Source organism: Sminthopsis crassicaudata, chromosome 1 (assembly GCF_048593235.1).
Source record: "Sminthopsis crassicaudata isolate SCR6 chromosome 1, ASM4859323v1, whole genome shotgun sequence".
NCBI classification, from domain to species: domain Eukaryota; kingdom Metazoa; phylum Chordata; class Mammalia; order Dasyuromorphia; family Dasyuridae; genus Sminthopsis; species Sminthopsis crassicaudata.
In genome coordinates this window covers 47,844,873-47,869,018 of record NC_133617.1, presented here as the reverse complement: position 1 = coordinate 47,869,018, position 24,146 = coordinate 47,844,873, and the positions used below count along the sequence as shown (strand labels likewise).

Here is a 24,146-nt window from a genome sequence, read left to right as displayed (position 1 = left end):
ATGAACACTTATAACACCCATGTATACATATGTATGTACATACAATCAAAATGAATAAAAATTAATGTGGGGGGAAGATATTAGCAACTGGGTAATCAAGGAAAACTTCACAAAGAAAGTGACATTTGGATTATAATCTTGAATTACAGTGATTTCCCAATGTGAAGGTGAAGGAGTACATGTCTATGGGGGGGGCAGAGGCAGACATTGAAATGGAAAAGGAAGAATCATGTATAAAAAGAATAAGTTTGGGGGCAGCTAAATGGTGCAGTGGAAAGATCACCAGCCCTGCAGTTAGGAAGACCTGGGTTCAAATTCTGGCCTCAGACACTTAACACTTCCTAGCTGTGTGACCCTAGGCAAGTCCTTAACCCCATTGCCTCAGGAAAAAAGAAAGAAAGAAAAAGAAATAGCACACATTATGAGGAGTATGTAATAAGACTGGAAAGGTAGGTTGGGATGAGGTTATTGGCCTTCAATAGTAAGCACAGTAATTCATTTTTGACCTTTAAAGTATAAGGGAACCCATTCAGTTTATTTAATTGGAAGTGATGTAGTCAAACAAATCACTCTGGCAGCTGCATGTAGGGATGAGCAAGAAGCTCAATGAGGAGGCTAATGTAATAATCTAGGTGACAGGTGATGAGGTCCTGTGGCTATGGAGTGGAGACAAAGTTTTTAAAATTGAGGAGATAGAAACAAGATTTGGGAACTGATTGTATATGAGAGAAGGAAAAGGAAGTGTTGAAAATGATTACTGTGTGAAATTGGAAACCTCAGTTGGAAAGATAAGGTTATTATCAACAGAGCAAAAAAGTTTGGAAGACAGACTAGTTGCAAGGGAAAGATAAGGAATTATGTTGTAGACATATTGAGTCTGAGATGTGATCCAACATAAAAGATCTAAAGTGCAGTTGGAGAGATGTGATTAAAGCTCAGGAAAGAGAGACCAGGGGAGAGAGAGAGAGAGAGAGAGAGAGAGAGAGAGAGAGAGAGAGAGAGAGAGAGAGAGAGAGAGAGAGAGAGAGAGAGAGAGAGAGAGAGGAATCATTAGGATAAAATCAGTAAAATATGTGAAAAGTCTTCCTCTGAGTCAGGATACATAGCTGGAGTGTTATGGGCAGCTCAAAGAGAGAAGAAAAGAATTTGGACAGCTGTTGTGGAGAATGTCCAAAACAATCAATTACAAGGAGATTGCAGTGAAGAAAAACCTGAAGTTACAGATCATAGCAACTATATTTTTCCCCTGAAGAAATTAACAACATGGAAAGCTAGGGAAATGTGGCAGAGTTGACCTAAAGGTCAAAGTCTTTCAAAATATTCTTGTAGAAAAGATGAGATGTTAATTACTAAATGGTACCATTGGGTAGATTCTGAGATGGTTGAATGGCCATACTCTAAAAATGGTCATTCACAGTCCAGTTTGCCAGTTATTTGGAAGGAGATCTCCAGTGAGATATTCAGGATCAATGCTTGGCTCTGTGCTGTTTAACATAACATTTTTAATCAATGACTTGAATAAAGGCACAGATAACAGGCTGAAAAAATTTCAGATGACATAAAACCAGAGGGATAGCTGGTCAACTGTATGACAGGGTCCCAAAAAATCTTGATGGTCTAGGATGTCTAAATAAAATTAATGAGATGACATTTATGAAAAATAAACACAAAGTTTTAAAAGCTAAAACATGAAAGTTTAAAAAATCAGTTTCACTAGAACAATATAAGAAATGGTTAACTATCGATAGGTATCAATCTGAAAAAAATATCTGAAGATTTTAGTGGACTGAAAGCTCAAGTTAGCAATGTAAGGAGGCAACCAAAAGAATTAACTCATTATCAGTCTAAATTATGACAGGAATAATATTTAGCACTAAGCAAGTCCTTTTGTACATAATTATAAAACATTTTGTTGAAGTAGATAGGAGGTTATGAAATCAAAAGAATCTGAAGGAGGGTTGGTCTTGGTGAAAAGAGACACTTATTTATCAGAGGCATACAGAGAAGGAAAAGGGGGATATTGTCTAGAGATTTTGAGATATGGACGAAGGAAAAAGAGGAATGTTATGGCAAATGGCCAACCCCTCTACAAATTTTCTTTTCTCTTTATTCACACCAACCCCTTCACATAACCTAACTCAATTGAAGACTTTGTCTCATATTTACCCGAGAAAAGAGGTGATTTTGCCTCTTTTCCCTTTATTCAAATCTCAAAATCCCTTGACCTCATCCCTTTTATAAATCTCTGATGAAGAAAGGAAAAAAAGAATTGAGAAAACTTTTATAGGGAATGCCCAAGACAACTAATTGTCAGATGGGAAGGAATTATAGTCAGTTAGCCACTGTGTTTATGTTCTGAGTGCATATTTTGGAAGACATTGAAAAACTGAAGGAGGTTTCAAAGATGAATAATCAGGATGATTATGGGTCTTGAGATCACATCACAATCAGGATTTTTTAAATTGAGTATGGTTATCTTGGAGGAAACACAACAAAGACATGCTTAGTATCTTCAGACATTTGAAGGACCATCATATGGAAAATAACCCCAGAGGGAAGAACTAGGCTCAATGAAAGAAAGCTACTGAGGGCCAGATTTAGGTTTAATATAAGAAAGTTTTCCCAAAGTAGACTGGTCTGTCTTGGAAAGTGAGAAGTTTGCCCTCCCTGGAAAACTTCAAGTAGGGGCAATGCAACCATTTTCAAGTAATTATGAGGAGAATTTTGTTCAGTTAAGAACTACACCAGTCAGCCTCTCTGGTTCTTTCCATGGTTGAGGTTTTGTGATTCTGAAAATTTGGAAGGATAAGAAGAGGTCACAGAAGAGGTCACATTCATTATTGGCCACTAGGTGGGGCATAATGGATAGTGTACTGGATCTGGAATCAAGAAGACCTTAGTTCAACCCCAGTTTCAGACACTTACTAGCTAGCTGTGTGATCTTAGGCCAGTCTCAGGTTCCTGATCTATAAAATGAGTATAATCATAGCACTTTCCTCAGAGTTATTGCTAGAGCCAAATGAGATAATATTTGTAAAATATTTTGCAAACCTAAAAATACTGAATAAATGCTAGTTTTCATCACCACCTCCATCATCATTGCTAGGGCTTGTTTGAGTGGACAAATATAGTACCTGCCCTTGTCCAGGGACTGCTCACCTGCTTAGGGTATCCATTCCAGACTGTCTCTGGCTGGCCAAACCAGGTTTTCTGAAAGAAACAAGGGATACGTTTTAGGGATATTGCTCTCAGAATCACTAGTTCCCACAAGTAATGGCTCCTCCCCACAGCTTCAAGCCTTCTTCCAGAGAATTCCAAGTAATCAACAGGAATGATTGCATTACCACCTTACATCATCTCCTCTCCTTCTCCAGACCTCCCCTTTCTTCCTTTTTTCCAGGTTCAGGATGAGACAGAATCAAGTCTATGAGGTATAGCCCCTGGTTGACCCTTTGTTCTTTTCTACATCCTCCTGGGTCATTAACATCTGATTTCTCTCTCCCCCTCCTTATTCTCTTTCTCTTTCTCTCCCTCTTTCATTATAATTTGGCAGCAAAATGAATTAATTGGACATTGGGCTACCTTAAGAAGAGTAGAGCTTCCAGAAAAAGGAATCTTAAGTTCTACTGTATTCTGTCCTCTTCAGACTTCATCTGGATTTTGGAGTACATCTCTATATACCATGGTTTAAGAAAGAATGGATAATCTTGGGAGTGTCCAGAGAAGGTCAACCAGTAACAAGATGTATTTGTCTAGAATATGGTGTTTATGGTTTGTATGTGGTAGGCCTCAAAAGATTAAAGCCAAACTGTGAAGTGTTTTACAGGTCAAAGAGAACAGTTTGTATTTTATCTTAGAGGCAATAGAGAATCATTTAAGTTTCTTAGGGAAGCAAGTGATACAGTCATAAAGAAGATTTAGGAATATCTATGAGGAGGATGAACTGTTTAAAAGGAGTCAAAAGGGGCCACATAACCAATGAGGAGGCTATTGCAATAGTGGGGAGCAGAGATGGTGAGGGCCTGAATTTAGGGGGTCTGTGGTGGGAGTAGAGAGGAGATGACTTCAAAAGATGTTATAGAAATAATATCAGTGGACTTGGCAATTGATTTGGGTTTGAATTTATGTCCTGCGTGGATATATTAGAGAAATTGAGCAAGTTAAGCCCAGAGAAAACTCAAAAGAAATGAAATGATTCTCCCAAATTAGTTGTCATAAGGAGGAGGAATTCATCTTGTACTGCTTGGTCCCAGAAAGCAAAACCAAGAGTAATAGGTGGAAGCTACAAAGAGGCCAATATTGTCTTGATCTCAGGAAAACTTCTTAATAATAAGATCTATCCCAAAATGGAATGGGCTACTCTGGGAGGATGACATTTGTCAGGTATGTTATAGTGAGGATTCCTCTCCCACATGGATTGGACAAGATGGCTGCTGATGTCCCTTTTAATTCTCAATTTCTGAGGTTTTGTAATCTAGTTCTGCCTCCTCCCTTTCCCTTGTTCCTTCTGAAATCATCATTACTATGATTGGAGGGCACAAATTCTGTTTCAGTACCTATATGACTCACCCTGTCTATAGGTCAGACTGGCCAATCTGATTACATCACTCTTAACAATTCTGTGACCTTGTTTTCCCCATTCCTAACATCACAGGAACTGTAAAGTAGGGTAGTATAAGAGAATATAGAACAATTCAGGGTTGATGGGGGGAGCAAAATAGGGGTAGGGTAACAATGAAATAGAGAAGAAGACAAGGGAACAGGGTGAGAGCGAAATCAGCAGGGATAATGTGTACCTGGAAAGTTTAAAACTAGGGAACAGAATCAAGAAGTGAAGAATCAAAGGAATGGGAGTGGGTAAGGATTAGGGGATAGAGAAACAACAGAAATGACATGAGATGGAGGAGGAAGAAAGATGAAGAGAATTTATCATGGAGAGGGCAAAAAGTCACAAAGGGTTAAAAGAGAGTGTTGATGTGTGTGGGAACATGGCAATAGGGGACAGAAAGGAGGGTGAAAACAAGAAGAGAGAAGGTGAACCATGGGGGAACAGAAAACAAAGATAGGGAGAGCAAAGGTAAGGGGATAGAAGGAATTTAGGGAAATGGAAGGCAATGAATGGGAAGAAAAACACAGGACAAAAACAATGGAAATAGAAAGGATGAGGAATCAAATGAGGAGGGGTGGTTATGTGGCAGAGATGGAACAGGACATACTCACATTGTAGAAGATGAAGAAGCCGTCGGAGAAAGAAATGGAGTAAAATAAAAATTTCCAACTGAAAATACAGAATAGGGGCAGAGGTGAATGGATAAAGTCATATGGCTGGGGGAGGGAGGGGAGAGGGTCAAAGGAGCGGGTGAAAAGATGAACAAATGGGGCTTTTCAAGTCAGGCTTGTTCCCATGACCCACTGACCCAAGTCCGGGTACCTTGGAATCAGTCTTCCACCAGATCCCACCAGCTCACCAGGCTTCAGAGAATTTCCTGCTCATTAATGGTCGTTCTTGATTTCTGCGACGTCGAAACCAGCACTCAACTTGCCTCACAGAGAGGCTAGCCTGACTGGCCAGGTTACTCAGCTCATTCTGAAGACAATAGGAAAAGATTAGGGAAGACAAAGGGATAACCTTAGCTCCAGGTGATTGTCCATTCCTCTAATGTCATATAGTCTCCCTAATAGGAGAGTGACAAAAAACACAGCAAAAGCATGTTTCAGTCCAAAGAGCTTGCATCTAGTCTTCAGGGATAGGGGAAGGAGCTTCTTCCTCCCCCAAGGTGCTCCCCTTGAGTTACAGTGTGAATCACCCAGTAACATTTCCCAAGCCACATCCTGGCCTCTGCCATAGCCTTCTGGGATAAAGGAAGTCCACTAGGGGAGAGTCTCTGAAACCAATGTGCTAAACACAATGAAAAGATGAAAACTAAACATTGTCTGCCTTCATGTTCTATTAGAGGGCGACACATGTACACATGTGACTAAATACAAAATAGATATAAACAAATACAAAGTAATTTCAGAAGAATATTAATAATTGGGAAAAGTTTTTTGAAGGAGAAGTAATTTCCTTGAAGTGATTTCCACAATGAAGAAACAAAAGCATTGCTAGACAAAAGCATGCCAGATACAGAGCTAGATTATCTAATGACATGGGGGTGGAAAATGGACTGTTAAATACAAATATTAGCATGTAAGTGAATGGCTAGAACAGAGAGAGCAGAAATAAGGTTGTGAAATAAATCTGGAAAGGTAGTTTGGAGCCCAGTTGGAAAGGGCTTTTCAGGTCAAAAAGAACTGTTTGTATTTAACTTGGAATCAATAGAGAATTAGTCAGGGGAGATGAAAGGTAACACGATCAGACAGGAGCCTTAGAAATGGCTGATTGGTAGTTGTGAGGAGCATGGATTGTAAACTGGAAGACAGTGGGACAATGGACAAATTAGGAGACCATTGTAATAGTGGGAATGGTGCCCAGAGGTGATGAGAACCTGAACTAAAGTGTCTGTGGGAGGAGTAGAGAAAAGGGGATGGTTTCAAAACATGGAACAGAAGTAGAATCAATAAGCTTTGTCAATCAATTTAATGTGGAGATGAGGTATTGAGAATGACTCAGGGAGAAAACTGTGTCAATAGAACATAGAATGGGAGAGCTAGAAATGACTTTAGAGATCATCCCCTCATTTTCCAGATGAGAAAACTAAGGTTCCAGAAAAAGGTAAAGCGACTTCACTAAGTTTACAAACCAAGTCATGGCAGAGGTGAGATTAGAACCCAGTTCTTGTGAATTCCTAACCCTTTCTGATCAGTAGAACATGATGCTCAGAGTATCACCCTCTTTAGAAGAAACAGGAATACAGAAAGTAGGTGTTGAGGTGAGCACACAGCACCTCTCACCTTCCCCACTTCTTATGTGAGAACCACTGAATGTCAGATACTGCTCTGTTAAAGAGATTTAAACCTCACAAGATCCTTAATGAAACCCAAACTTAGGGCTACTCACCTTTTGGGGATTCTTACTCTGGTTCTGGAAAAATGACTCCAGTATGGGATTGGGAGTAACCTTCATTCTGATGGGGTCACGCACACCCAGGGCTCTACACAAGGGCAGCCCTATGAACCTGTGAAAGGAGACAGGAGGAGCTGAGTAGGCATAAATCTTCCCATTAGGGCCTTTTAGGGAGCTCTCTGCCAAATCTTGCCCCCCCAGATGACCTATCACCACTAAGTTGGCACAACTTGGGGGAGATGGAACTTGAGAAGAGGATTATGAAGGGCAAGGGGTGTCTTGGAACTATTAATTGCTTAGCTTGGGGGAAAAGACATCACATATTTTCCTTATGGAAGGAACTTCTGAGTTGTCAAGAAAGGGGGTAGAAATATCCCTTTCAATGGATCAGATGATTTAGCCAAGATTGTGAGCCATAGCCAAAGAGCAAATATTGTTTTCCCTTGAAATTCACTAAGAATTTGGTAAGCATCTTTTGTATTCCAAGCTAAGTATCCAGGGCTATCTTTGCCCTTAAGAAGCTTATGGTCTGGTAGGGGGGAAAGGCACACACCACACATCAATAATATTATACAGTAAGTGCATCAAAATAATGAAAGGAAAGAGTGAAGGCCATTACTAATTAGGAACAAGGGAAGAAAAAAATCAAGGAAGTCTTTCTGGTGAAGATGGTATTAGTTATAGACTCCAAAGATTGGTGAGAGAAGAAATCAAACACACGTGCAAGGACTATACAAAGGTTTTCAGGCAAGCAATGTTCTACAATGTAGCTGGAACTAAATACATAAAGCAGAAAAATGCTAATTTCGTATCAATTAAATCTGATCATATTTGTATATTTTATGCTCAAATCTTTAAATAGATGAAAATTGTTACCAATATTCACTCTAAGCAAACATGAAGTTTCTGACATAAGGGACAAAGTCAGGTACCATAAGTTGTTTAATAAGAAGACATGGTCTGGGTATTTAGTGACAGAAAGAACACTATAGTTTGCTTGTTTGTTTGTTTTCTAAAGAATCTAGCCTCTAGGATTGAAAATTTCAAAAACAAAAAAATAAAATAAAATAAAAAAGAAAGAAAATGTTCTTGGGGGAGATGAAAAGCTTCTGTTGAGAATAAAACAGGAGGTTTTTTCTGGTCCTAAGATTAGGATCTTTCTGCTTTCTCTAAAAGTGCTAGATTAAAAATATATCTTGGCAAAATAGTACCTGAGAAAGCTAGGCAGAAGCTGGAAGTGTTAGAGAGAGACTACAGCCAAGCTAGCCTACTACAGTCCCATGGAGACCAGGGAATCAGAGGACCAAAAGATAAGTATGTGATAGGGACTGTAAACCTAGCATGTAACAGGCCTATTCAGTAGTCTATGAGACCAATGTCAGGAGAAGATAACATCTGCAACCCAGTAATAACAAACATAAGAGTTGTCTTTCCACACAAATAACCTACATGTATAATCCTCCATATATTTTCCACATGTATCCATTCTTTCCACTGATAGGTTGTACTTTTGGGAAGACTAGGCCCTAGATAGATGGGCTATTTTTCTCAACCTAACATCTTCTTAAATGTTTTAGTTTGAACTAATTATATCTTCTGGCTGATTATTAAAAGTGAACTAAATGTGTTAGGAGAATGGATGAATAGAGTTCCTTGAACCTGAGATATCCATCTATTCCCTTCGGAATTAAGGGATTGCCCAAAGGAATTTTTTTTTTTTTTTTTTTTTTTTTTTTTTTTTGAGGCTGGGGTTAAGTGACTTGCTCAGGGTCACGCAGCTAGGAAGTGTTAAGTGGCTGAGATCATATTTGAACTCAGGTCCTCCTGAATTCAGGACTGGTGCTCTATCCACTGCGCCACCTAGCTGCCCCCCAAAGGAATTAAATTTAAATTTAAAGGAATTAAATATTGAACTATTACAATCTCACAATATTTGAGAAGAAAATACTTTATAAAGTGATTTTGAATGGTGTGATATGGTAGAAAAAAATGTTGGATCTGGAATTAGAGAATCCATGTTAGACTTGGTTACCCGATCCTACTCAAGACAGCTTACCTTTTGAGGCCTCAGCTTTCTCTTCTGAAAAATAAGTTGACTGGACTAAAAGGAACGCATATTAATAAATCCAAGAGATAGCTTGTTGAAGCACAACAGGATGAAACTGGTATAAGCAAAACTAAGCTCAAGGACATACCACAGACTCAAAAGAAGGGCATGATAATTGATAGCAAAGAAATAAATGGATGAAAATGAGAACCTAACAATTATAACTTTAATTATGAAAAAAATCTTTCCATTAAATATATCTTTGATAAATTTTCTGTGCAAGATATATCAAGAACTAATATGATGTAGAAAGCCAAAACAGTTTGTTAACAGATAATTTATCAAAGGATATAACAAAGTGTTCTAATAATAATAATAATAATAATAATAATAATTCCAGGGGCAGCTAGATGGACCGGTTGATAGAGCATCAGAGAAGTCAGGAGGAACTCTGGCCTTAGACACTTAATACTTACTAGCTGTGTGACCCTGGACAAAATACTCAACCCCAATTGCCTTGCAAAAACAAAACAAAACACAACAAACAAACAAGAAGTACAAATTGTCAATAACCAAATAGAATATTGTTCCATGTCACTAATAATAAGAGAAATACAAAGCAAAAAAAAAAAAGCCCAGATATCTCACTCATACCCATCAAAATAGCAAAATGACTAAAAATAGAAATTAATGCCAGAGAGAGTGTGGAAAGACAAGCACAATATTACAAGATTGATAGAGTTTAGGTTGTCCAATCATTCTAAGAAGAAATTTGGATTAATACTACAAAAATCACTAAACTGTTGATACCACTTGACTATTTAATAGTAATTTAATACTATTTAATAGGAACAATTTAATACTAGGTATATGTAGTGTCCCAATAGTGTCAGTAAGATAAGGAAAGGTCTCACAGGTAACAAAATTTTATTAAAATAATTAAAATAAAATTTTAATATTTGCTCCCACATTTTGTGGGAGCAAACAAAAAAAACAGAACAAAACAAACCTGGGAACATAATAAGTTCCAATTGATTAGGAAATAGCAAAATAAATTGTGGCACATGAATTTAATGGAATATTGCTGACTAAACAAAATGATGGATGTGAGGAAAATAAAAAACTTGAAAACAAAAACTTCACTGAACTAAAGCAGAGTGAAATTAAATGCTTAAGTACAATATACACAGTGACTACAATAATGTAAATGGAATTGGATATTAATTAATTTTATGAGAAGTCTTGCCTTCCTTCTCTCTTGAAAAAATGAAGAAATTAACTGGTCCCTGCCATTCTTATAGATGTGGGGTCTTATGGATGCAGAATGCTGCATACATTATCAGATATGATTGCTGCATTAACTGGTCTTGATTAACTTTTTTTCTTTGTTGCAAGGGAAGTTTATATTGGGTGGATTAGGAAGAGGGAGGGCATATTCTGAAAGAACCATAAAAAGCAAAACAATTGACTCACCTCTCAGTGCCACATCTAATGATTATTAAGATAAATGTCAGAGGAATGACTGCCAGTAGGTCTTTGGGATGAGGGTATGTGATGCCATCTGAATCTTCCAAATCAGCCCATGTGTACCCAGGGGGGATCCAGTATTCAGTTCTCCAAAATGATTCATACAGGGTACCCAGCATCCTGGGGGTTAGACATTAAACATATCAAAAGGGAAAAGCATGCAAAAACATTTGTGGATTTGAGTATTCAAAAACAAGTTAACAAATCATCAATTTTAGAAACTGAGAGAATAATAACTATTAGAGACTTCAAGTCTATATACTTCATCTTACAAATAGAGAAATTGAGACCCTCAAAATAGGAGATTTCCCAAAAGTCACATGGTAAGTAAATGACAGAACTGAGCTTTCTAAAACTCAGATTTCCAGAGTCCCTGTCTGGGATTATTTCCATTACATTTGTCACCCAGACATCCTGGAAGTTGGGTGATAGGGAATGGGTGAGAACACAAAGGCCAGGAGATTCTCATCTTATCTGCCTAAATCTTCCTTGACACAAGACAAAAGTATCAACCAATACCTGCCTTAAACACATTAGCTCAGTCCAGTGCTGTTTCTGTGACCATGGATTGAAAAAGTGGCAGAGGTTAAGGAAGGCAATTTGCCAAGGAGGGAAACAGATCCTAGAGCCAAAGAACTGAAGGATCCTTAGAACCCAAAATGCCAGAGGGGGGTGTGAGAGCTGAGCAGATTCTTAGAAGAAAAAAGAATGACAGTGCTCTAGCAACCATTCATTTCTAGCAAGAATAGTGATCTCCCCATCACTAAAAGTATTCAAGGAGAGAGGCTAGATGATGACCTCTAGTAGTGACAGTATAACAGAGGATTCTTGCTTCATGTGGGGACCATCCAGCTCTGTTACTCTTAAGTTTCCTCTAGAGTTTCCTTAGACTCCTTCCCCCATGAGTCATCTTTGCCAGTGATTCCTCTACAGGCTTCTGGGGAAGAGTGCTTATGAGATAAGGCTCTGTGGCCTCATGACCCTGAGCTCAGGAAGACCTCAAAGTGCTCCCTTTCCTGAATGTCCTTCTATCCCAAATGACAATGACTGATCAAGGAAGGCTTTTGGAGCTATTCACTTAATGGTCAGGCCATTATCACATTTCCAGAGAAATACCTTGACTTTGGGAGTCCCTTCCTATAAATTGAAATCATCATCTATCCTGGGCCAGAAGCATTGCCCAAAATAAAATAAGAAATTCTTTGTGGGGAAGAGGTGTTTTTTCATTTTGTTTTTTCCTTAAATTCCTTGCTCCCAATTCCTTGCACAGTACCTGACATCTCAATCTTACTGACTGAAAACTTCAGACTTGAAAGAGGTCCAAAGACCATCTAATCCAACCATGCATGAGCAATTAATCAATTAAGAAATTCCCTCCAGTTGACCCAACAAAGGACCCAAGCCAGTTTCCTTTTGAAGACCTTCAAAGAAAGGGAATATGCTACTTCCTCTGGGAGCTCATTATACTTTTCCATACTTCTTATTTTTTTTATTTAATAGTTTTTATTTACCAGATATATGCATGGGTAATTTTACAACATTGGCAATTGCCAAACCTTTTGTTCTAATTTTTTCCCTCTTTCCCCACTCCTATGGCAGGTTAACCAATACATGTTAAATATGTTAAAGTATAAATTAAATACAATATATGTATATATGTCCAAACAGTTGTTTTGCTATACAAAAAGAATAGGACTTTGAAATAGTGAACAATTAGCCTGTGAAGGAAATAAAAAATGCAGGCGGACAAAAACAGAGGGACTGGGAATTCCATGTCATACTTCTTATTTTTAAGAGCATTTTCTTCAAGAAAACAATTCCTTGGATGAATATGAGAGCATCCTGTATAAATTGCATATTGTGTAATTAAGTTCAAATAACACAGGATAAGGAAGAAAGCTAAGGTAAATATGATATGGACATTATTACTTAAATAATATTGAGGAGGGAAAAAAAGAACTCTAGGAGACATGGGATCTTTGCTTGGTCTGATTGAGAGCTTTGTGAATAATGAGAGAAAGACAGATTCAATAAGATCTGACTAGGGACTGAATATGAGAGGTGAAGAAAAATGAGCAATTGAGGATAATACTAAGGTTTCAGACCTGAATGACTAGAGGGCAAGGGGATTGTTTTTGCCTGTCTTGGTATCCCAGGTGTTTAGTGACAACCCATAATTAAATTTTTAATAAATGCCTGTTCACTTAGTTTATCAATTGAAAGGATGTCTGTGCCTTCTACAGAAGCAGAGTTATACTGAAACTCTGATCTCTTTGGTGAATTCTGAAATCCACTCTCCTCATATCCCCCATTCCCTCCATATCATGCCTTTTGGTCTTTCTTTGTTTCCCTAGAACTTAGGAAGGACCAGTACAAAATAGATACTTGTTCACTCAAGGAAAATCTAACACATTTGCCAAAAAATGTCCATCTTTACATTTACCTTTACATCTCTCATGGACTTGAAGATGAAACTACTCCTTAGAATCTGGGAAAGGAAGTGTTGGGTAAAGAAGCAGGAAAATGTAAGAGAAAGAAGTCTAATGAGGTCCATATTGGAATCCACTACCAACCAGCTACTAACCATATGTAGACTAATAGGTCAGAGTTGGAAGGACCCTTAGAACACAGAATGTAAGAACTGAAAGAGGACCTTTAATTAGCCCAGATCTTTTGTTTTACAAATGGGAAAAAGGAGTCCTGGAGAAGGACCTTTTTTTTTCATTAATTTTCATTTTCAGTGCCTTATTCTAACTACTGTCACCCCTAATGATATATGAATTTTCTACATCAAGAAGTGAAAGTAAACTATCGATTACTTTCTGTGGATGAAGCTTATTGTTGTTATTCCTTATTCTTATTCAATAAGAAATTACCACTATAAAATCTAGTCAAACTGCACATGCAGCTCCTATTATGAGATATCACTAGGCAGAATAATCTATTATTATTATATTATACATAATAATATAATAATACAATAATACATACAATATATTATAATATATAATATGTTGTTGTATTATATTAATTCTATGAAGTATAATTTCTTATAATTCCTTTTGCTTTCAGGTTAAAAGCTAATTGTTTTCTTTAAATCATGGGACTTAAAACTTCATAAATTCACATGCCATATCTGTTTTATTTCTACAAAATCTCTTTAATTTAATGTTATTAAAATTATTCATTTTACAACTCTTTACTTTCTATCAATTATTTATTCATGAATTGTTCACTCATCCTTAAGTCTGATAAGTAATATATTTTGTGTTCTAATTTTCTTATAAAATCTCTCTTTGTATCTAGGTCAGGTATCCAATTTGATCTTATCTTAGTAAATGGTGTTAGACATTAGTCTCTGTCTAGTTTTTGCATAGGGCTTTCTAGTTTTTCCAGCAATTTTTATCAAATAATGAGTTCTTTTCCTAAAATCTTAACTCTTTACAGAAACTATTTGCATCCAGAGAAAGAACTAATAGGATAATTTTACACATATATAGATATAGATATGTGTCTAATAGTAGCCATCCTGGGCAGGGAGGAAAGGGGAAAAAAAGAAATTTACAGAATAACTTTGTTGTGTATTTGAATATAGCAAATTGTACATAGTAGACTTGCAGTTTCGTGTACAATCATCATTTTATTCTACTTTGTTATAGAAATTCTTGTTTTATTTCACAAATAAAAGAAAAATTAAAATGTATAACAGAAAAACCATCTCCAAAATTCACAAATCAAAGGGATAACACATTTTTCTTCTCTTTTCATCTACGTTATTTGAGGAACACAGCCCAAAAAAACATTTGCTTCTCTGCTCTCAATTCCTGTCTAAGATCTGGGTGGCTATAACTCATCTCTGCAAAGATTCAGATACTTCAAGAAATCTTACTAATACATTGTGTAAGCTATATGTACTGCTATGTAAAGGACATATATTGGGTTTTGTTTTTACTGTTTAGCGGCACAGGGCCAATTCTCTCTAAACTAGTTATTTAGAGAGCATTGCCTATTAAATGTTGGGGGATAGTCAAGAGAACTTGAGCCTCTCTCCTTCCTTTGGAATTACCCAACATAAACTGAGAACAGAGAGGCTTGCTTGAGGTCACTCAATAAAGTTATTGGCCTATCTAAGATTAGAAATCAGATATACTGGGCTCCCAAAGTAGAGATCTTCTCAATGTATTGCTTCTTTTAAGAGAGGTGATAAAGATGGAAGAAATTTTCCCAGATCCAGAAAACAGTGTTGAGTTTAGCTTAGACAAGTTCATCAATAAAAGAATACATATCTAGCCATAACTCCATCATCTTCTATTTGGTAAATCAGTTTTGTTTTGTTTTTTAACCCAAAGTAAGAAAGGTACTTTGGGAGCTCCCTCAGAGATTTAGCCTAATTTGTTATCATTATCTTTATAACTAATATTTATATGGCACTTAAGATTTATAAAACATTTTATAAATATTAACTCATTTTATGTTTACAAGAATCCTAAAAGGTAGGTACTATTATTCTCATTATAGAAAATGAAGAAACTGAAGCTGAGAGTGACTTGCCCAGAGTCACAATTAGTAAATGACTGAGGCAGGAACTGAATTCAGAGCTTTCTGAGTCTAAGCCTATCCACTGTACTATATCGAGCTGTCACAAACTATTAATGATTATTCTTTTAATTTAGCAATACCACCCATTCTAAATTCAATTAATTTTACTCTTCTCGTCCACTTCTCCATCTTTTCCATTGGCATCCTTGAACAAATTCTCCATCTCTCATCTGTGGACAAATGGACTGCTTATTCCCCATTTCTGGAATGCTTTCTCTCCTCTACCTCCTAGATTTTCAGGCTTCCTTCAGGTTTCAATTAGAATCAAACCTCTCATAAGAAATCTGTCAGAATACCCATTCATATTAAAAGCCTTCCCACTACAATTACCTTAAATTTATCCTGTCAACATCACTTATAAATAGTTGTTTGTATATTGTCTTCTCAGTTAGATGATTAAGTCTTTGAGAGAAGGAACTTTGGTGGTGATGTGGGGTTTTTTAAACTCTCTATTCTTAGGATTACCGCAGTTTCTGACACATAGTAAGCTCTTATTAGATTCTTGTAGACTTGGCTTGAAAGACTTTACCATGAAATTTGCTATAGCAAAGAAATTTTTTTTTAAATTTAAGTAAAATATCTCTATCATAATCTCATGATTATGTTAAGGTATGTTGTTAAAAATGGAAGGAAAGAAACATTAAGTATCTACCATATACCAAGCACTGTGTAAAATGCTTCACAAACATTATCTCATTTGCTTCTCACAACAACTTATGTTATCCCCATTTTGAAGCTGAGGAAATCAAGGCAGACACAAGTGACTTATCCAAGGTGACACAACCAGAAAGTATCTGAAGTCAGATTGAACTCCAGTCTTCTTGATACTAGATTTGGCACTCTTTCCACTGCACCACCTTTGTGATGGGTAGTATCTTTTTCTAGCCATTCACCATTTGTTTAATGACACACTCCAGATTTGGTCAGAAACCCAAGTCAAGCTCTTTGGTTTGTGACAAGCTGTTTCCATTACCCTGAAATGGCAGGATATTTGCCCTTCTCCAATTCTGCTCCACCTCCTTCCTTATGCTGACTTTACAAAGATAATTTATAATGGTTCAGCATCCCATCCCCCAGTTCTCTCAGAATCCTAGGTGAGGAACTCTTAGGTTGGGTGATCAATCTTCCAGAGCGGGCAAGTGCTTTCTTGGTATCTCAGTCCAGATATCATGCTTATCAAACAAGTCCCTATCAGTGACCTTGGTTCTACAAAAAGCTTTCTAGGAAAGATTCTTTTCATTGGCAGAAAAAAAGAAACAAAATCAATATATCAACAAATGCTTATTATGTGACAGGTTCTGAGCTATAACAATTTAAAAAAAGATGAACACTGCCTTCAAGAGCTTACATTTTACTAGAGAAGACAACATATAAATAAGGACACATGTACAGTAAAAAAGAAGATAGTCCTAAAGACAGGAAGGGAAAGAAACGAGGAAAGGCTTCTTACAGCAGTCAGAGCTGAGCTGTTTTGGAGGAAAACCAGAATTTTAAGTGGCAAAAGTGATGAGGAAGAGCATTCCAGACATAGGAAATAGCTACTCCAAAGACACAGAAATGAGGAATGTCCTGTGTGTGAAGTACAGCAAATAGGTAAATTAGTGAGTACATGGAAGTACTGAAAAAGAAAGCAATTACAGAATACATTATTAATACCTTGAAAATTCTCAATGCTACAAATATGGATTTGATTTATTGTTTTATTGATTTCTGGGCTTAAGAAAGTAACATTAATGAAGCAGATTAAAATTTAGAGTGTGTTGGGGGAACTTTTTTTCTGGGGAGGTTGTTGTTAAATATTTACTAGCACCTCTCAGGAAAATGGACAGAGTGAGAAGAATTCTAAAAAACAGAGACCTTTGTATTTGATTTTAGAGGTAATATAGTCACTGAACTATAAAAGGGGAGATGACATAGTTACTCTAGCAGCTATATAGTTCAAAAATTCTGACTTGGTCACATACCAACTGTGTGATCTTGGACAAAGCTTTCAAACTTTCTGATTCTCAATTCCTTGATTTTATTCAAGGATTCAGGAGAAAATAATCCCATTGTCTTTGAACTAGGATGATCTCTAGACTAACCTAGTCAGATCTAGACAGGGTTAACTTCTAAGCATTCCATTTCTAGTTGGGCACTGAGAAACTAAAAAGGTGCTAAAGTATATCCATTAGAATACTCAAAGCCATGAGTTCACATCAAATGTAGACTGTTTAAAAGAACCAGGGATATTTAATTTGGGAAAGTATTTAAAAGGCTATCATGTGGGAAAAGATTAGTCTTGTTCTGCTCAGTCCCGGTAGTAGAAGTTACAAGCAAACTTGGGCATAATTATCAAGCACACCTTTGTAAAATTAGAGGTAAGCCAAAATAGAATGAGCTGCCTCAATAGATAGTGGGTTCTTTCCCTGGGATCTTTGAGCCAACAGTGGATGATACCTCTTGTCAGATGTTAGTTATTGTAAAAAGGACTTTTGTGCAGAGACCAGCTAGAACCTCTTGAAAGTGAATTTTTGGAAGAGTGTGACTAATTCGATTTACTTTTATAATACTCATTTTATGGTGTATGATTCCTGCAGGTGTGGGGACAGCTGCCACAGTTGGTTCATTTCATTGTCCTCTTTGTTCCCTCAATTGATACAAAAAGATTTAATAGCTATTAAAAAGAACTTCAACAGTATAAGAAATATTCTCCATCATTATCTAACCTGAAGAATAGTTTTTTTAAGTGCCATTTGCCATTCTAACAAGCACACATCAATTCTCAATCTCTTGTAGCTGATGATAGACATTCTTCTTAACAAATACATTTTCTGCATACATACAAATACATAGCTGCACTATGAGAACCCAATTTTTTCTTTATTTCATGAAATATATAAATAAATATATAAATATTTATGTGATATAAATTAGCCAAACTGTGAATGAAACACATTTTCATCAACAGCTGGTGCAGTAAAGAAATTGAACAAATTGCAATAAAATGTCTGTGATTTATATTGACTTATTGGCATTAGTTAGTCCAATAAAAAAGAAAATTCATGTGAGAAAATAAAGGATCCCAACTGTGAAATTCTGGGATTTTCCCTTTAGATCTTGCAAATTTATTAAATAGAATTCATATATCTTTTTTTAAAAATCTATTATCTTTTTAAACATTTATTTTAAAGAATGAGTTTTGAACTCTCTCCATCCTACCCTTCCCCCATTCATTCTGAAGGGAAAAAATATGGTATCACTTATACATATGAAATCTTGCAAAATATTTGCCATGTTAGTCATGTTTAAAAAAAAACACCAAAAATTTTCATTCAGATTTTTTCAGTTCTTTCTCGAGAAGTGAATAGAATTTTTTATCATCCTTCAGAATTGTCTTGATCACTGTATTAATCAGAATAGCTAGGTCATTCACAATTGATCATCATATGATATGATTGTTACCATGTACAATGCACTCCTGGTTCTCACTTCACTTTCTATGAGTTTATATGTTTTCACAGGTTTTTCTATTTGTTATATTTTATTTATTATAGCACATAATTTATTATAGCACAATAGTATTCCATCACAATCATTAACACGGTTCTTTCAGGCATTCCCCAATTGATGGATATCCCCTCAATCTCCAATTCTTTGCCAATTAAAAAAACTGCCAACAAAAAAACAAAAAAAAACTGCTGGAAATATTTTGTACCTGTAGGTTCTTTTCTTTTTCTTTTTCTTTTCTCTTTGAAATACAGATATAGTATGAGGTGTTGTTGAATCAAAAAAGCATATGCAGTTTTAAAGTCCTTTGGGCATAATTTTTAAATAGTTCTCCAGAATGGTTGGGGCAGTTTACAACTCCACCAATAATGCATTGGTATCCCAATTTTTCCATATCCCCTCCAACATATATCATTTTCCTTTTCTGTCTTATTAGCTCATCTGAGAGATATGAGGTGATAGCTCAAAGTTAATTTAATGTGAATTTCTCTAGTCACTAGGAATTTTGAGAAATTATTACTTAGAATTTTAAGAGAAGCTCTGCTTCCCAGTGTTTTTTTTTTAGAAATGAGTGTTGTATTTTTTCAAAAGTTTTTTCCACATCTATTGAAATGATTACATGATTTTTGTTGATTTTAATATCAATATGGTCAATTATGCTACAGTTTTCCGAATATTGAACCTATTTTGCATTCCTGGCATAAATCCTACCTGTTAATAATGTATGATCTCTATGACATATTGCTGTAATCTCCTTGCTAATATTTTATTTAACATTTTTGCATCAATATTCGTTAGGGAAATTGGTTTACAGTTTTTTTTTTCCTCTGTTCTTTGCTCTTCCTGGTTTAGGTATCACTACAATATTTGTATCATAAAAGTAATTGGTAGAACTTCTTTGCCTATTTCCCCAAACAATTTATATAGTACTAGAATTGTTTTTTAAGTTTGGCAGGATTCACTTGTGAATCCATTTAGTCTGGGAGATTTTTTCTTAGGGAGCTCACTGATGACTGGTTCAATTTTCTTTTCTAGGATAGGGATTAGGGATTTCCTAAATTATAATTATCCTATTACATTTTCTGTTAATCTATTTCACTTAGATTGTCAGACTTATCAATGTATATGTGGGCAAAATAAATCTTAATGTTGCTTTAATTTCATCTTCTTTGGTGATAAATTTACTTTTTTCATTTTTTGATACTTGTAATTTTGTTTTCTTCTTTCTTTTTAAATCAAATTAACCAATGGTTTATCAATTTTATTTATGCTTTCAGATATTCATCCAGTATTTATTAATTCATTGGTTTTCTTATTTTCAATTTTATTAATCTCTCCAATTTTCAGGATTTTCAATTTGGTGTTTAATTGGAGGGTGTTTTTTTTTTTTTCATTTGTTCTTTTTCTGGTTCTTTTAAATTGCATGCTCAATACATTGATCTGCTCCTTTTTTATAATACTGAAGTATTTAGATATAAAATCTACTTTTGAGTATTGTTTTGGCTGTATTCCACAACTTTAAGGAAATTATTATTTCTATAATTTCTTCTTTGACCTTTTCATTCTTTAAGATTAGGTTACTTAGCTTCAAATTAATTTTAATCTATCTTTCCATTATCCTTTATTGAATGTAGTTTTATTGTATTATGTTATTAAAAGGATGCATTTGATATTTCGGCTTTTCTGTATTTGGTTGTGGAGCTTTTAGACCCTAAAACTTGGTTAATTTTTCTGAAGATACCATATATAGATACCAATAAAAAATTGTGTCACTTTCTAGTTTCATTTAATTTTCTTTAGAGGAGTATCATATTTAATTTTTCTACAATTCAATTCATCTCCTTACCTTCTCTTTATTTAATTCATAGTTAGATTTATCTATTTCTGAGAGAAGAATGTTGAGGTATCCACTAGTATAGTTTTATTGTCTATTTCCCTCCTGTTACTCATTTAACATTTATTTTAAGAATCTTTATTCTGTTATTTAGTGTGCATGTGTCTAGTATTGATATAACTTCATTATCTGTCATAATACTTTATTTAGAAAAATGTAGTTTCCCTGCTTTATCTCTTTTAATTAGGTCTGTTTTTGGTTTTGCTTTCTTTGAGGTCATGATTGCCACCCTAGACTTTTTTATCTCAGCTGATGCTTTATAAATCATGCTCCAGTCCCTTCTTTTTATTCTGTGGGTGTCTCTTTCTTATAAACAACATATTGTTGGAATTTGGTTTCACTAGCATTCTTTTTGCTTCCAGTCTATCCATTGAAACTCAGAAGTACAGATTGAGGCACCTTCATTGCAGAACTAAAAAGGTCCAATCCACCAGATTTTCAGGCCCTGAGTGGTACCCATCAATGAGTACCAGTCTGTCCAATTTCTCTACCAATAGGACATTCTCCTGCCTCTCAGCCAAGCAAGATGTGAAGTTGAATCCAGGCTGGGGCCCACCTTGCTCCTAAACCCTCTACCCTCAAGAACTAGAAAATGCTCTGGAGACTATGACCAGATTTCTTCTGGGTTTAAGACTATTTACCTGGAAGCAAACCTGATCCAGCTACTGTTCCTAGAAGCAGATTATGAAAGACACAGAAAAGGGAATGAAACAAGAATGACATATGTAACCTGAGTGTAACAGAATTTCTGAGGAACTGAGGTATGACTCAAGACAGACAGAGATGCTTTCCTGTACATGTGTATGTTTGACATAGTATGTATTGGTGATATGGGTGCATAGCATTTGGGATATGTGTGTGTATGTGTAAAATGGGGGTATCATAGGACTGTGAGTGATACAGAAGGGGATGCCTTATCATGGGGAGGTGAGATCTTTTAGGAACTACAAGAGGAGGAAAAAAAAGGGGGGGGAGAAGGACAGAGAGAGAGAGAGAGACAGAGACAGAGATAGACATAGACAGAAAAAGAGATAGACATAGACAGAAAAAGAGAGAGAGACAGAGACAGAGAGACAGAGAGAGACAGAGACAGAGAGACAGAGAGAGAGAGAGAGACAGAGAGAGAGACAGAGACAGAGGGACAGAGAGAGAGACAGAGACAGAGACAGAGACAGAGAGAGAGAGACAGAGAGACAGAGAGACAGAGACAGAGAGAGACAGAGACAGAGAATGAGGAAAGCTTCCTTGAGGTTTGAAAGAAACATGTGGTATATAAATTAATCAGCAAGCATTTTTTTTTTAAAGCTCAACTACGTGTCAGTCACTGTGCAAAGTACTCAGGATGCAAAGGCAAAAGTGAAACACTCCCTGCCCCCTAGAGTTTTCAATGTACTAATGGAGACATATACATACCATATACCTGAAAGATACAAGGTAATGGGGAAAGTAGAAGCTGTGGCATTGTGGGGGATGCCAGAGAAGGGGAAATTCTCTCAGGCAAGAATTGCTATTTGACAAGATCCTTAAAGAAACCAAAGCTATATGCTTATTGAAGAGCAACTGAGGAGGAGCTGTGCTTCAGGCATGGGAAACCACCCATGAGTGCCACCACCAGGACAGATCTGGAGGAGGCCCAGAGGCCCCTGGTTGGTGGTCCAGACTTGGGCACCAGCTGTATGGATGTGAGTTGGTCCAACCCTTAAGGATAGGGACCGGTTATCTGGAAGAATAGCAGATAAAAGGATGGAAAGAAAGGGCTTACCTGCTGCTGCAGGGCAGAAAGATGGAAAGCAGGTGGGATCCACTCTCCCTCCTTTGGAGCAGTCTTGGCTCAAGTGGTTCTTTGGTTCTGTGCTCCCTCTCAGGTAGAAGGCAAGGGGGTGAGAGGGTACCCTTAGAGAAGGGTCTCTTGGGAACTGCAGGGGCCCTGCAGGGTGGAAGGTAAAAAAGGGCTCTGAGTAAGGTGGAGCCCAAGCCTAGGGAGCGGAGCGGGCGGGACAAAGGGAGCTTGCTGATGAAAACACAGAAAGACGGGGGGCGGGCTCGGGTTGGGGTGGGGGGGAGGGAAAAAGCAGGGCGGTTGGAGGGAGGCGGCTGGCTCTCTGGCCAGAAGCCAGGGCTTGGGAAAGAAAGAGGTGTAAGCAGGGTTATATCCGGGTGGGGAGGCAAAGTGGGGGTAGCGGAAGAAGGAAAGTAGGGAGAAGGGTGAAAGTTGCGGGAAAAGGAATTAGTGGTCCCCGGCGAGTTTCAAAGAGGCACCCCAAATTCCGGAACCTTCTCCCTTTCCAGCCTAAGTCACGGCACTCCCCCAACCCAATACTGGAAAGGTGAGTGACCTTTTCGACCACCTCCTTTGGGCTTCCAGAACTCAGCTACCCTTCAGGTCCGTACCCTCCAAACTCAGCTTCATTCACCCCCCCCCACAAAGAACCACCGTTCTGCCCCACACTCAGCCCCACCCCCAAAATAGGGGTACCTTCTCCCTTCAGACACCTCTGGTGCTCCCAGGCTCATGGCACCCACCCCCTTCCCACAATGAACACAAGGACATACGGCCTCTTCCTACCTTGCCAGTAATCGAGCACTTTACACTTCATACACCCGGGACACTTTCCCTCCCCCTATTCTCAGCGATCCAGATATACTGGCCTCCTTATTGCTCTCAGCGCAAGGCATTCCCTCTTTCGACTCCATGCCTTTTCGGCTGCTCTCTATTATCGCCGGAGTACTTTTCGTCTCTTACTTCCACGTCTTAACTTCCTTCAAAACTCAGCTCAAATTTCCCACCTGCAGGAGGCCTTTCCCTATCCTCCCTCTTTTTCTCTTCCTCCTTACCTCCACCCCTTCCCTCTGAGTTACCTCCCATACTATTTTGTTTATCTATTCTTATAATGGGAGTTCCTTGAGCTCAAAGCTCCTGGTTTTTTTTTTTTTTTTTTTTTTAATCTTTATATACCCTAAACTTAGAACTCTGGTCTGGTATATTAGTAAGTACTTAATAAATGTTGAATCACACTCACTGGTCCATAGTTTCCTAATGGCACAGACAGGTTCATAGCTTGCAGTGAACACTCCCACTTACTAATAGCTTCCTACAGATTTAGCGTGTCCTCTCAGACTCAGCTGCCCAGCACCAAGAGTCATCCTTACAGTGTTCAAACACAGGTTCCCTTCCTCAATTTTCTCCCCTTCAAGTCCTAGATAAAATCCCATCTTCTCTGAGGTTTTTCCACTCCCCCTAATGCTGTCTTTCCTCTGTTGTCTGTTCCTCCAATATATCCCATATATAACTTATTTGAACATAATTGTTTGCATTTGTCCCTATGAAATTGTGAGCTCCTTAGAAAAATAACTTTTTTTTCTTTCATTGTTATCCCCAGTGATTAGCACAGTGCCTGGCATGTAGTAGTGTACTTAATAAAGGTGTGTTGACTGAGTTTCCCCTGTTTTCCAAAGCAGGAGGATTGAGTGAGTGTGTACACAGGTCATTCTCAGGCACAAAGTTTGGGACAAGAGCTTTCCTGGCTCCAACTCAGTCTCTCTTAGCTTTTCCTTTCTGTAAGAATGATCAGTTGTTCACCTGT

At 37.2% G+C, this 24,146-nt stretch overlaps 1 protein-coding gene across 5 annotated transcripts in view; it reads right to left on the bottom strand.

The window, feature by feature from the left end:
* LOC141561688 (ceramide synthase 4-like) overlaps positions 1-23,837 on the bottom strand; it is a 36,383-nt gene extending 12,546 nt beyond the window's left edge. The window contains exons 1-7 of one of the 5 annotated variants that reach the window (XM_074301623.1): positions 23,645-23,837; positions 22,325-22,489; positions 10,527-10,700; positions 7,001-7,118; positions 5,469-5,587; positions 5,221-5,278; positions 3,160-3,210 (exon numbers count right to left, since the gene is read on the bottom strand). In XM_074301623.1, the coding sequence (XP_074157724.1) occupies positions 3,160-3,210; positions 5,221-5,278; positions 5,469-5,587; positions 7,001-7,118; positions 10,527-10,699 (519 nt within the window). In that variant the 5' untranslated portion in view covers position 10,700; positions 22,325-22,489; positions 23,645-23,837. The other 4 variants (XM_074301604.1, XM_074301631.1, XM_074301615.1 and 1 more) reach the window with 4 other exon arrangements.
* Positions 23,838-24,146: the final 309 nt, after the last annotated feature.